The sequence below is a fragment of the Poecilia formosa genome, unplaced genomic scaffold (assembly GCF_000485575.1).
Source record: "Poecilia formosa unplaced genomic scaffold, Poecilia_formosa-5.1.2 Scaffold170, whole genome shotgun sequence".
Classification (NCBI taxonomy): domain Eukaryota; kingdom Metazoa; phylum Chordata; class Actinopteri; order Cyprinodontiformes; family Poeciliidae; genus Poecilia; species Poecilia formosa.
Genome location: NW_006800109.1, coordinates 424,840 through 439,585, shown reverse-complemented (window position 1 = coordinate 439,585; position 14,746 = coordinate 424,840). Strand labels below are relative to the sequence as shown.

Sequence of the window (14,746 nt, the reverse complement as noted above, 5' to 3'; positions counted from 1 at the left end):
GTGTGTGTGTGTTCCGGTAAAATCCCTCTTTATCTCACGGGTCCCAACACAAAGCCGTCTGTCTGCTCTGGAGGGGAAATGTCACAACTAATAAAGCAGGAGGAATAAAGGCAGGACGGTGGGCGTTTGGGTCAATGGAACCAAGGAAGGGTTGGAGATTAAGGTCAATGTTGGAAAAGATGCAGGTGAGAAACTGTTTACCCTCGAATCCACTGGACTTTGCACTTCTCACTCCAGATGGTGATAAAAGTTATAAAATCCCGAGCGAAGTTCAGGTGAAACCTCAGAGTAGCACTACTTCAGCATATTTTTACTCAAGTCAAAGTAAAAATAACTATCCAAGAAATTACTGAATAAAAGTAAAAAAAGTATCTGGTTAAAAGGCGACCCAAGTGCCGAGGAAATGATAAGAACATCTGATTTAAAATCTATAAATGCAAAAATGTAAAGTTGCGTCCCAATTCTGGCATTTTAAGGACTAAAATAAAATAAATAACATGATTGTAAAATAAAAGATTAAAGCTTCACTTTTACAAATCATAAAAAAACAAATGAAGCTAACATTACAGTAGATAATGCATAGTGTATGTTAGAACAGGGTGAAGTAAAGAAAAGGTTTAAGTTAATACATGAGAAATTTGTAGTATGTACCTTTATTTGTCTGATTAATTAACTAATTGTCAGAATAACTTATAGATTAATTGATTACTAAAATAATTGTTAGCTTCTCATGTTTTATATATTCTGCATTTGACAACAACTAACTGCAGCAGCTACTTGATTGTGCTATAAAATGATTCTATGTGCCAGGAAATTACAAAACACCGTCCCTTTAAATGTTATCTTTATTGGATTATTGGATACAATTGATCAGACTTATCAGAAACATAACAACAGAGATGTAGTTTTATACTGAGAAATATATTTAAACTCAAGTTTACCACTGGCCAAGTTGTATAATTTATCAGTTTTATGAAAAATATGTGATTACTGGCCAAAGAACAAAATAACAACAAAACTTTCCTTTAATTTTCTGGTAAATAAAAACAGGACAACAATCGTTTTAGAAGCAACTTACACAAATATTTACAAACTTCCTCCTGATAACTTACCAGATGTCTTTTAATCCCTGTTACATTTTTATCCTTCGTCCTTTTCAGCTTTTTGTGTCTTTTTATGAAATGCTGTTAGTTTTACATCAGATTTACACCTTCTGAAAAGATTCATAACGATGTTTTTGGTGAATATGAGACACATTTTTGTGTTGTTTCTTGCTTTGAAAGGAGGCTTTTTTTCCCACTCAGCCTATTTTTCTTATTGTTGAAGCACGACCTCTGACCTCAACTGAGAGTTTTGATGTTGTGATGAGTGGCTGATGAGTAACGCTGGAGATCGGCCAGTTTTGGGAAGGTTCTCACTGCGGTTCTCTGGAGTCCCAGAACCATAGAAAAGGTTCCGGACCGATAGATATCTACGACTTTGACTGTCATATATTGAAGTGTTTGTTTTTGTCTACTTCCTGTTGTCAGACAGGTTCTAAAAAGGCCACTTTTTAACTCTGCAGGTCTGGCAGTAACCCAATGTCAATGTGAGAAAATTAAACCAAAAACATCTTTTATATCATTGAGGCGTCCTGTTTGAAAGATTGTAAATTGCGTCACTCATATCGTCCATTTGCATGATATAATGTAATCCCATTTATTATCAGCTCCACATAACAAGGACGTTGCATGTCAATAGATAACATTTGTGTTTAATGTGTAACCAGAAGCCAGCTGACATACACAATGCAAAAACACAACATGTTACTGGAATATTTCTGTCCACTTTCAAGTGCAAATGCCTTTTTAATAAGACAAAACCAACTTAAAAGTAACATTTCAGCCAGATATATTACATCATTCCAATTTTAGGGAATTATGTAAATAGTTCCTTAAAATTGATTATAAAAACATACTAATTCCACGTGAGGATTGTTTCCACTTATTACAAGACATGTTTAAATGTGAAAGAAATATGGAACTAGTATTTATGTTATAAATCAAATAGTGGAACTAGAGTTTTTTCATCAATATTGAGACATTATTGACTTAAAACAAGCGCCTGTATCTTGTTGAAAAGTTACTTGTAAGTTAGGGTTATTAAAAAGTCTACGAAAATATTTGCATTAGAAAGTGGACAAAAATAGTTGGTAAGATTTGGTGTTTTTTATCAGTGGTTTTTGGTGCAGCGCCACCACAGGTGAGGAGGGGAACAGGTTTTTTAAAAGGTTTGGTTTGTTTTTTTACAGTGCGAAGAAAGCAAACTACACCAGGTGAAAATGTAATTCTGACAAATCTGACATAAGAAAAATGTGTTCAGTCTTTCACATGAACAAGCTGAAACAAGAGAAAGACTGAACTGTTGGTTAACAAGAATATTATCCTGCAAAATACATGCGGACTTAGATATATGTCTGCTACAAAGAGACAATGTTTTATTTTTACGTCCCAGCGTTCAGCTTGTGTTGCTAAAGCTGAACAGAAATAGATGTAAGAAAGCCGCCTAGACTCAGGGCTGGTGCTCAGAGTAATCCTCACACTTCTAGGAAATAAATGGATTTCATTCATAAAACCGAACTTCTGTAATCTGACTACAGACTGGAAACACATGATTAATGAATTTGTTTTTAAATTACACTGTTTTTCTGGAAATTCTCAATTATAGCCTATTAATCTAGCTGGTTTTAGCAGATTATGGTAGCAGGGTTCTGTTAAACCAGAGTTTTATTGCAGATTATGGTGATGAATGGAAACACAGATTAAATCAAGCAGATGTTACCGAGGCAGATAAATCAAGAGTAGGAAAGCAGCCATGATCTTCAGACAACATGAAGCAAACTCACTGGCATGCATTTAATCTGGCAGATAAATGTGAGATTATTAGAGAAGCTCCAGTGCCAATCCAGTGGGTATCTCTCTGAGGTGGTACTGGTGTGATGACAGATTAACTCCAGCTGTAACAGCCAGCAGTAGAATCCACACACAGATATTCCAACCCGTTAGTGGCAGACAAACCACAAAAAGACAATGTGAAAATGCATTTTAAAAAAGTAATTTGATAAAACAATAAAAAGAGGAGTTGGGTAGAAACTAGTTACATTTATTTGAATAACTGTTTGGGAAAAAAAATAACTTTTAAGAGTTTTTATGTTTTATATTTAACCAAACATTCACCAGGCACACATCTGCAGTTTTTGTTAAAATGTATCAAGTTTTATTGTGAAATAAATTGATTTGGGGGAAAAAAAATATTTTGCTTGATTTTGCTACTTTGTAATTATGTTATTTATATTAATTATTTTCACTTTGATCTTTAAACACTTTGGTCTTTAAACTCCAAAATTTCCATGCAGGTGTATATTTTGGTTTGTCTGTTGATGTAATTTTTAAATATTAAATGATGTTGTGATCAGTATTTGAGTAGACTTTTTACCAAATACCTTTTTACTCTGAATTGAGTAATTTCTTGAACAGCTACTTTTTACTTTTACTTGAGTAAAAATATGTTAAAATAGTGCTACTCTGCCATTGAATGCACTTCAATGCCAGGAAAAACACAATATGACTAATTTACACAGCAGGCCTCGATGCTAAATTCCGATTTTTTTTGCTAGAATTGAATTACCATTAAATATATTTTTAAACTTATTTATTAATGCAATTTTTAGCTTCAGTCCTCATTGCCACATAAAAAAGCATGTTTTAGTGATTATTATTCAAACTATTATTTTGTGTGATGGTGAGGCATGTTATGAAATCCAGAGTGGTGAAATGCACGAAAGAAATTTGGTCACCTTCACAATTAACAGAAAAAATAGAAATCCACCTGCAGGAGCAATGTGTTTATTCATTTTAAATGGGATTCAATGGCAGGAACCGTAGAGAAGGAACACTAAAGGCTCTGTTTGGTATGAAAAAGCATAAAAAAGACACACACAAAAATTGGATACATTTTATGCTATTTACTTCAACACAGACAAACTTCAACAAAATAAAACTCAAAAGGACACAAGAACCACAGATTAAAAACTAAAAACTCACTTTCTCACTTAGTTTTAGGCTCTGACCTTCACACTGTGGTTGAGATGTTAGAACACCATGACTGGATGTGACCAATACACCCTGTCCAGGAAAGTGTAAACCAATTAGAAAGCTATTTAATTTGCTGCCACGTGTGGACACAAAGCCTCTTTAATTCAGTCTCTCTCCTGCTTGGACATTTTTCACAGCAGACTCATGGAAGTAGTTCTGCTAAAACCCAAATATGCTCTCTGGGGTGTCAGTACTGCTTTTTATTTGGTTCTAAACATGTACAAGTGACATATTTACATGCAATCTCAGTTTTATACTCAAAAGTTAGACGTTCATGTGCCCTTAAGAATCTGCAAGATAACATTTAGGAGAAGCTTCACGGCTAATTATCAGACATTCAGCTATTTCTAAAAAAATTATTTTGATTAGAAAACCTTTAAAAAACAAGAAGTCACTTCTATGTGAGAAACGTATGAAGAACAAACTGAAGTTCTGCAGAAAACTCAAGGATATAAAGCAAAACACTCAGGTCAATCTTTGTTTCACTCATAAACCAGATCTAACACAAGGTAGAGAGAAAAACAATCAAAGAATCGTTGTGGATTTGCAGGAAATATCTCCAGTAGCAGTCAGTCCTGCAACAAACCTGAAGAGGCCTCTGACTATATGATGGACTCATAACTATCATGACATGCTAACAGCTCCATATCCAGGCAGAAGAGACAATATTAATCCATCACATTTGCTTTTGCCACTGTTCTGCCTGGCCGTATGTTTAGAAACCCGATCAAAGAGACGATGGAGTCGGACATGATTCTGCGTCCGTTAAGCAATCAGGAATTAAAAACATGAAAGCTGTAAACCAGAGTAGAGAAGATTTAATCTTACACAGAAGCTAATATAAATGGTAAAGTGTGGTTAATGTTAGCTTAAAATGTAAGTTCGGGTTTTTTTGCTTACTAATTTGATCATGAAATCTAAAAATTTTCTAATTTAATTTAGATGGAAACATCCAAACAGTTACAGATTACGATTAATAGGAGGCTCTGCTCTAATCAATTTCCTCTGATTATAACAGCAATTCTCTGAATCTTTGATTCTATACAACTGAACAATTCAGTTGTATACAATATTACATGTTACTCATGTAATATTGTAAAAGCAGATTAACATATTATTCTGTTTATTATTGATCAGTTTTCTTGTCATTTTCTCAATTTATTGGATGATTTGTTTCTTTCTACTAATACTTTAAAAACTAACAGAATAGGTAAAATTATATTTTAATAGTGTTTTAGAAGTACAATAATGATTAATTATTTCTTTGTGATTAAATAAAATATTTAGTCAAAATACTTGTTTAGGTCTTGGAATTAAAAGTTAAAGACTTGGACTCAACTTCACCAGAGAAGAACTGAAATTACTAACAAAATTTTGTATGTTTATTAAGATAATTGTTTTTAAAAAGTCCTCTGTTTCTTCATGTCAGCCTTTTTACTTTTAATGTCACGTTTCTTTAAAAAAATATTTAAATTACGGAAGAGCATGTGGTGAAAATGTCAGCATTTTTATTTTAGTGCATGTTTCCCTAATTAGAAGTAAAAAATTACTTTAGATAATACAAAACTTACCTCAGCCACCTTGTGTTGGTGGAAAAAGAACAGTATTTATGCAGCAGACACTCAGGAAGAAGCTGGAAATGTTTAAGAAAATAAACTGCTGGGAATAATTAAGCAGTACAAACAGGCGGTGCATGTGAATGCATTTTTATCTGATATAAAGGCAGAGAAGACAATGTCTGCTGAACTGGAAGAAAGACAGGAGAACTAGAAGCAGGTTTCAGGAACGAGAGCCTGTTATCAAAGTAGGACAGTCTGACTCATAAAATAGCTAATAATAAAGCTCATATAAAAGAGAAAATGATAAAAAATTCCCATATTTACAACTTTCAAGTACTCACATCACCAGGAAACCCGGTGGATGCTGGGAAACAACAAACATTTTAGGGGAAAGTTGGTCTTTTTAGATCCAGATTTTATCATTCAGGCTGAGAATAGGTGGAAAATATTCAATCAAGATAAACTTCAAAGGTAATTTGTTTTGCATTCAGCAAAGAAAGAAAGTTTCATTTTTTTCACTATTGTGTTTTTTTTTGTGAATGAAAAAGTTTAAAAGAAATTGACAGAAAAAATAAATAAATTTACTTTACAATAATAGAAGATGTGACAAATCTTTATTGATCCATGTGATATTTTATCTTAAATCTAAATTTAAAAGATCTCCCTGCTCAGAAACATTTACACATCTACCACTCATCTGCATGCCAACTATTTTTGCAGCAGGAGTCTTTTAGTAAATAGACAAATAAAAACAAAACAATAAACAATGAAATTTAAGGTTATTGTACAGTTTGTAGATTTGAAACGTAAACTTAATGACTGTTTTAATAGTCTTCTACTTAAGATCTTCCAATTAATATTTTAAATGAGTTTTTATTGTTTTTACATTGGTTAATGTTTTTGTTTTAATTCAGTATCACTTTGAGATTTACATGTAGAGCGTATTATAAATTACATTTTATTACTACTATTATCCTGAATACAGTTTTTGATACCTTCTTAGGAGAAAATTTTACCATATTTCATCCTTTAGTATTTATCAAGTTTCGTATGAATTCAAACTTCTGACCTTTAGGTGTGTTTTTTATTATCTTCTCAAACTTTGAACAGAATTTGGAAAAAGTTTACAGTTGTCTACAAAATTCTTTAATAACATATTAACATGATTTGTGTACAAAGTAAAAAACATTATGATTTGAGAGCAAACCAAAGCAAAGTTTGTTTTGAGGTAGAGTTGGGAAACTACAATGCAAAAATAAAAATAAAACACGGCATTACTAAATAAAATCCAACCCGTTAGTCTGTGCATGTATTTCCAGTTGTCTGTTTAGACGTAAAGATCGTTTGACCAGGTGGAAATTCCACGTGTAATCTGATGCAGCGTCTCCGGTGAGAGCAGGTTAAACGGCAGAGAAACCTCATCCTCGACCCACCTGAGAAAGTGATTAGTGGAAGTCAGACAAACACTCAGATCAGTTACATCCAGTCCTGGCAGCCATGATGAGCGGCTGCCAAGCTGCCAAGCTGCAGCACTGCGACGTCTGTAGAGGTGTGAGCAAAACCAGGGAGTGCACAAACATTTTATATGCAGCTGCTGAGAAAGGAGGCAGAAACACACCAGAGAGGTTTATTTTTGAGGTCAAGTACAGAGCGAACTTTACTAAGCCCTCTGTGTTCTTACATAAACACTCCTTTACATCTAAACAGCACTAAATGAGTCACAGTGCTGTTATGTAACCGGGCTTTACCAGCTTGACATGGCAGTGTGTGCAGTTCACCGTCTGGATTCATGGCACAAAATCTGTCTGAAGGTTTTTACTCAGATTAAGTGTTTGAATCAGAAGAGGTTTATCACAAAACAAAACAAAACAAAACGAAACGAAACAAAACAAAACAAAACAAAAAAACTAAGTGATCTGTCTTATAATAATAATGATAATAAGATTTTATATGATAGTCTAAGTGTTATGTTTCTTTATTTTCTAAATCTGTAGACAGACAGACAGACAGACAGACAGACAGACAGATAGAACATGTTAATCTTTCTATTCAGTTGCTATTTAATTAAGCATGTTTCATTTTATTGTGTATTTATTACATGATTAACACAGTTACAAAAATATCTATTGTTTTTATTTATTTATGGATTTATAGTAGTTTTCTTTTGTGTTTAAATATTGATTTGATTGATAAATTATTTGTTGAAATATAATACCTTTGCGTCAGGTGTATAAACAATTTATGAAAGTTAATATTTATAATGTTACCGCCTACCTCAAATCTGATTGGCCCGTGTTGCAGAAGCGTCGCCTCTGATTGGCTCAACCCGCTGCCAATCAACTAATTGAACACCGGTAGAACACAGCGGGATTCCGTTTTTATTTACTGTCTGGGCAGCTTGGTTTTCGGGGTGCTATGAGCTTCCACCTGTGAGACGCTGGTGCTTATGGACATTTCCATCTTCCAGATGAGGCGTTGATTCGGGGTTTCCATCATAATGGTGTTGAGAAAAAGGCTAAAATGGAGCTTTAGCAGTGGGCGGGGTGATACCGACGGTGCCTTGTAGCTACAGTTAGCTTGTAGCCCGCTAGCTGGATGTTCGGCCTTTCGATTTCTGTGGCTCCTCGGGCGGGTTTATTGTTTTATTCCTCCTCAAGAACATCAGGTCTTTATTGTTTTCATCTGTGGAATAAAAAAGGAGCAGATATGAAGGGTGCTTATAGTTTTTACAGGTAAGTGAAGGCAGTTTTGGCTCTTTTTAGATAATAAAAATTAAATTTTTTGCGTGAATAAAGTTTATGTAAATTATATGAGAATTTCCAGAAATGCAAAGTTTTAACAACTGACCAATCTAAGGATACAGTTATGATAAAAACGATTCATAATTTTGACAGACTTCCTGGATGCCTGTTGATCTATGAAAATCAGTTTTTCTCAATAAGATGGGAAGGATTCACTTCCGGTCTCTTTGTCTTTCGATATGAAATCGGTGTTAATCATTATTTATATTAAACATCTTTGGGGTTTTAGATACTTCTGTTTTGGCCAAATAATACACTTTTTAATATTTAAATTGTTAAATCAAGTAATTCTCATTTCCTGGAGATTTTTTACTGCATAGAAGAATTAAAAAAAATTATAGTTTTCACCACGTGAGTATGCTTAAGCACTGAAATTATAAAGCATACTAACATCTGTAGTATGCAGATGTTAGTATGCATACTACAGATGTTATTATACATCTGTAATAACATCTGTAGAATAATACAGATGTATACTGACATATATATGACGGATACTACAGATGTCAGTTCATTTTCCAGTGTTAAAGTTAATATTTTAACACTGGAATACACCAGAAGACATTTTAAATGTACAAAATAAATAAGAAAAACAACAGAACTGTTTCATTATTATTTTATCATGCACCTGTTCAGATAATGGTGAACTGCATTAAGCAACATATATTACTACATTAGTTAGCTAATTCTGCTATCAGTTTGATCAGTTTTGTCGTGACAGTGAGACAGTGGTGAGGTGTACGGTTGGACAAACAGGTTGGTTGAAGCTATGATTGCATCAGGGATCAGCTCAGAGCCAACATATTCGTAGGTCTGTTGCAATGAGCAATAAATCAATTAATCACATGTTGAAACAAGCTCAGTAGCTTCTGTTTGCATGATTGATCATTTTTCTTGTTTTTCTCTTTCTACCAAGAACTGGATACAAAAGTCTTCACTCTGGTTTGGTTTCAACTCGCCGTGCTTTTGAAGGACAGTTTTGTTGTTGTTTTCTTCATAATTGATTTTATTTCTTTTGTTTATTTATTTTGGATATTTAATATATCTTCCAGTGTTAAATGTTCTTTAGAATTTAACATTTATTTTGAAAGTGATCCCAAAACAATAATATTATCGTTTATCGCAATAACTTCTGAGACAATTAATCGTCTATCAAAATTTGTTGTCATGACAGGCCTGTATATTTAGCTTCATTTGAATATTTGGAGGTGAAGTTGTGATTTCCAAACAAGCAGAGACGCTCACCAGAATAGGCCTGACGGTATCCATAAGTTATTGAGACAAAAGATAATATTGTTGTTTTGAGACCATTTTCAAGTAACATAATGGTAATTGCATAGTAGTGCAATTCTCAAAGTTCAATAAACTAAATTTTAATGAACCTTTTAACACTGGAATTAACACTGGAGCAGAAGAAATTACCATTTTGAAGAAACAAAAGTTTGCTTCAAAAAATGAGCTAGTTAAGACCAAAAGACTAAAGACTTTAGGATTAATTTTTCTGGTAGAAAGAGAAAAGATAAATCATGCAATTGGAAATTATTGCATTGCTTATTGTGTCACAAAAACAGAAACTTGGTTGTATGTTTCAGCCTGTTGAGTCTTTTTGACTCAAAAGTTTAACTTTTCTGGTTTCAGGTTCATGAACCGACGGGCTTCTGCTAACTGCCGCTACCAGCCCACCGTCTATGAACATGCTGCCAACTGCTACACTCACGCAGTGAGTCCCGTCTCTCTGAACGCCGCCGACCCACTCCAGTCTGGGAATGTCCGCTGACCGCTGTTTGTTTGCTCTCGTCTCCGCAGCTCCTCATCGTGCCGGCCTTCGTGGGAATGACGCTGTTGCACTGCTTGTCCAACAACAACTGGGAGCGTGTCACGGCCTGGGTGTACGGACTGGGCCTGTGCGCCCTCTTCGTGGTCTCCACCGTGTTTCACATCATCACCTGGAAGAAGAGCCACATGAGGTGAGAGGGTTTGCATTCATTTCCTCACAACCAAGCCTCCATTTTAGATGCTACTTAGTGTTGAGTAATTAGGTGGTGCGAACCACAGGTGTAGTATGACTTGGCATATCTTCCTGGAACCAGTTTAACCAGTTTGTGTGTTTTACAGGTCAGTGGAGCAGTGCTTCCACATGTGTGACCGAGTCGTCATCTACTTCTTCATCGCTGCCTCTTACACACCTTGGTGAGCGTCCGGCTGAGAGCAGCTGGTGTGTGTGTTCACAGAAGCCTCACTCTGGGTGGGTTCTGTTCTTGTCTCGGTTCAGGTTGAACCTGCGGGAGCTCGGACCGTTAGCGGCTCACATGCGCTGGTTTGTGTGGCTCATGGCTGCCGCCGGGACCATTTATGTCTTCAACTATCATGAAAAGTGAGTTTCTTTTCAAATTAGAGCCGTTAGCGGCGGGAGTCCAAACTGAGGCCCGGAGGTTTCATCCTGCGCATGTTTGTCTTCTCAGGTACAAACTGGTGGAGTTGGCCTTCTATTTGACTATGGGATTTTTTCCTGCATCAGTCGTGACATCAATGGTAAGAAGATCCTGCCATTTTACCGGATTACGTTAAGGTCTGTCATTAATTAAACTTTATAGGCAAAATAAGCAAAATTTTCAATTCAAAAACCCATTTTTTCTGTTTAATTGTTGAACAAATAAACATATGAGCTCAACATGCTAACATCAGCATTGGTGATATCTGCTGCTGCATCATGTTTAGCATTGAGATGCTATTTTAAGCTACATTAGCTTCGCTGACAGGCTAACTCCTGCTAGCGTAACTTAGCATCAGATCATCTTTAGAAGCAGAAATGAATTCCCAGAGAGCCAAGAGAAGCAGGTTTGTTGTCCATCGCCGTTAGCGGATGTCGCTTGAGCGTCAGATTTACAGGCGTGCCAGAAACTTTTGAGTAGCTGGAACCTTTATCTGTTAAAAAACTAAAAATGTGATTAATTGGGTACTAACTAGTTACATTTATACTATTAAATTTATTTGAGCAACTTTTTGGAAAGAAATTACTTTTAGGAGTATTTTTACTACTCTGTGCTTTGTACTGGAGTAATTTTATGTTGAAGTATTTCTACTGTTGAATGAGTAAATGTCTGGATTTTAATCAAAAATTCACCAGACACAGACACACACCTGCAGTTTTTGTTAATGTTTCATAAGTTGTTTTTTTTTATTTAAAGAAACTGATTTGGAGGGAAAAAAAAATTGCCTGACTTTTTTTTATTTTGTGACATTTTTGTCCTTAAAATACCAAAATTTCCACTCAACTTTATATTTTGCTCCATCTAATTATGTAATTTTTAAATATTAATTATTGATAATTTGATCTTGAGTAGACTTTTTACTTTTACTTGAGTAAACATATGTTGAAGTAGTGCTACTCTTACTCTAGTATAATGTTTGGATACTCTGCCCACCTCTGGGTAAAACCTAAATTAACTCGTCAAAGTCCCGCCCCTAATCAGAATTTAATGTAGGTTTAAGAGTATTTGCGTTTTTCTCTGTGCTGCCCTCTAGTGGTTATAAAGAATATCGTGCTTTCGAGTTCCAGTGCAGCTTCTAGGAAGAAATTTTTCTCTGTTTTTGTTTTTCCAGAGCAACACGGACGGCCTGCAGGAGCTGGCGTGTGGAGGACTCATCTACTGCCTCGGCGTGTTCTTCTTCAAGAGCGACGGCGTCATCCCCTTCGCTCACGCCATCTGGCACGTGTTTGTGGCTCTGGCTGCCGCCGTGCACTACTACGCCATCTGGAAGTACCTGTACAACGCGCCCAGCTCCGAATCCCTCCTCCAGTCCTGACCAGCTCTCCTCCCAGCCGCCCCCCCACTGCCCAACCAAGCTGCAACAGTAAAAGTTTACGACAACAACCTTAACTTGTTTACTGTTTTGTAACCAGGAGGAAAGCAGGTTTGTCACCATCCTCTGATGAAATCAAGTGTTTTTGTAAGAGAAGAACTCTCCAAAGCTTCGGTATTTGTGACGTTTGATAGCGTCTTTTTAAAACCACTCAAAGCGAGTCACATTCCTCTTTAAGGGTGGATCCGTTTCATCCGGAGAAAATCGAGCAAGGTGCTAAAAATCAGCAGCTCTTATTTCTACTGAAAGAAACCAAAGCTCCAAATAAAGGCAGCATAACAAAAAGCTCAAAGTTAAAAAAAAAATTAATTGGTTAATAAAGTGTTAAGGTATAGTTATTCTCATATCTGAACCAAAAATGTTGTATAAATCATGTTTTCTTCTATTTATATCTGTTCAGCGAATGCTCTGTTTCTGCTGAAAGATGTTGGCGCCCTCTGGTGGCAGCTGGGTAGAATTCCTCAGTATTTCTTAATGTAGAGGAGAAACAGGAGGACTGGGGTGTTAATGAGCCAAATGAGGAGACTCCCAATTAAAAGCAGTTTGATGTATCACTTTTTTTTTATTTTATAAAAATGTGAATATTGTGTGAGTGTGTGTGAGCTGTTGTGCGGTGTAACATTTCCTGTTGTGTGTCTTGTGATTTTTGCACACCGATGTTAAACAGTGTTTCATATCATGAGGACATTATGATTTTTTTTGTACGTTTGCTTCCTGTTTTGTTTTTCCTTCCTAGCAACGTCTGAAACCAAATCATGGCTCATGTTTTAATAATCATGACTCTTCTCTTGTCTGTTTTCTATGTTGATTCTGAGGACCCTGGCCTTTTTGCAGAGAATAATTGCTTTTGTTTTGTCTCTTTCACTGGCTGGTGATGGTTCTTCTAAAATCTGAATGCTCCACTGTACTGAAAATCACCTTGGTAATGTGACAATAAAGACAATATCTGCAGCTTGTCTGGACTCAGTTCATTTTGCTTTCAGTAAACTGCAGTTCAAGAATTATACATTTTAATAAGGGTGAAATTATTACTGACAATTTTCTTACAGTGGAAAATATTAATTACAACACAAAATATCTCTTTTTACAACCAAATGTTTATACACAGAACTACTTTTATCTGGACTTTTACTGAAAAACTGACTGCTATACCTAAATCAGCTTTTATTTAATTTACTAAATAGTACATTTGGATTTTATTAATTTGTTCAATTGAGCCTACAGAAGTTAGAAATGTAAACACCTTTCTTTTAACAGACAGCTAGCTAACATCTGGAAAATAATCCAGTCCTTGCTGGTATTTTGGTTTTATTTGGTTTTATTTCTATTAGGTTCTTTGTAAAACTGTAACAGCAAACATACAGCAAATTTTAAGACTGGCTCTACCATGAATAACATCATAATCTGAAGGCTGTCATCAATTCAACCTGGACTTCCAGAACCTCAGCAGAACCACAGGGTGATCTCATCCACGCCACGCCAGTACTTCATCCAGAAGAAGCCCAGACCAAATATTAAGCACATAGAAATTAATATACTTTTCAAAAAACTAATATCTCTGCTTAAAATATCATTTTTTTTATTAATCAGATATGCTATTCTGATTTTCTTTTGAGTTTTCATCATCTGTGAGTAGGCCTGTCACGATAACAAATTTTGCTGAGCGATTGTCTAAAAAATGATTGCGATAAACGACAATATTGTTTCAATACCTTTTGACACTGATTTAATGGAAATGTTATACCCACCTAGGATTTCTGTCGGCTAATGTGTCTCTCAGGTTTTGAAAATGGGCCGACAACTCGTGTCGTGTGCGCTGGACATTACACTAAGGAAATAGGAAGGAAGGGTCAGTGCAGAGCACCGGAGTTGAGCCTTTTTTCATTCAGTGTCAAGAGAAAGAAAAAAAAGGCAGGAAGAGACGATAAAGTCGATAATTAAAATGGTCGATAGGTTTAATTTATCGTGCGATTAATTGATTTATCGTTTATTGCGACAGGCCTATCTGTGAGCCANTATTTTGGTTTTATTTGGTTTTATTTCTATTAGGTTCTTTGTAAAACTGTAACAGCAAACATACAGCAAATTTTAAGACTGGCTCTACCATGAATGACATCCTTTCCTTCAAAAATCAACAATAATTGGACTACTTTGCTAACAGTTTTTCTTCTCTTTTTACGCGACGGTTTTGGCCCATATGACAAACTTATGTCTCCGATTATGGGTTTGGGTCGAATGCATAGTATGAACGGAGACCGCTAAAATAGCAGGAAGCAGACTACAGCGCAAGGTATTCTGGGAAAGAAAAAAAGCAACCAAAACAAACGTGTGTCTAGCTAGTGGAAGAAAGTGTCTTTTTTTTTTTAAACCAAAGACAATATAAAAGTCT

General features: G+C 35.4%; 1 protein-coding gene across 1 annotated transcript; it reads left to right on the top strand.

Annotated features, from left to right (window-relative positions):
• Positions 1-8,004: 8,004 nt before the first annotated feature.
• mmd (monocyte to macrophage differentiation-associated) lies at positions 8,005-13,308 on the top strand. Its single transcript, XM_007564991.2, has 7 exons — positions 8,005-8,424; positions 10,132-10,213; positions 10,300-10,460; positions 10,609-10,683; positions 10,766-10,867; positions 10,956-11,025; positions 12,097-13,308. The coding sequence occupies exons 1-7, from the start codon at positions 8,288-8,290 to the stop codon at positions 12,298-12,300; spliced, it is 831 nt and encodes a 276-aa protein (XP_007565053.1). The 5' UTR covers positions 8,005-8,287; the 3' UTR covers positions 12,301-13,308.
• The last annotated feature ends 1,438 nt before the right edge of the window (positions 13,309-14,746 follow it).

Coding starts and splice junctions, on each gene's coding strand:
- mmd (XM_007564991.2), top strand. CDS start 8,288: ATGTTCGGCCTTTCGATTTCTGTGGCTCCTCGGGCGGGTTTATTGTTT. Junction 10,461..10,608: donor TGGAAGAAGAGCCACATGAG/GTGAGAGGGTTT, acceptor TGTGTTTTACAG/GTCAGTGGAGCAGTGCTTCC. Junction 10,868..10,955: donor GTCTTCAACTATCATGAAAA/GTGAGTTTCTTT, acceptor TTGTCTTCTCAG/GTACAAACTGGTGGAGTTGG.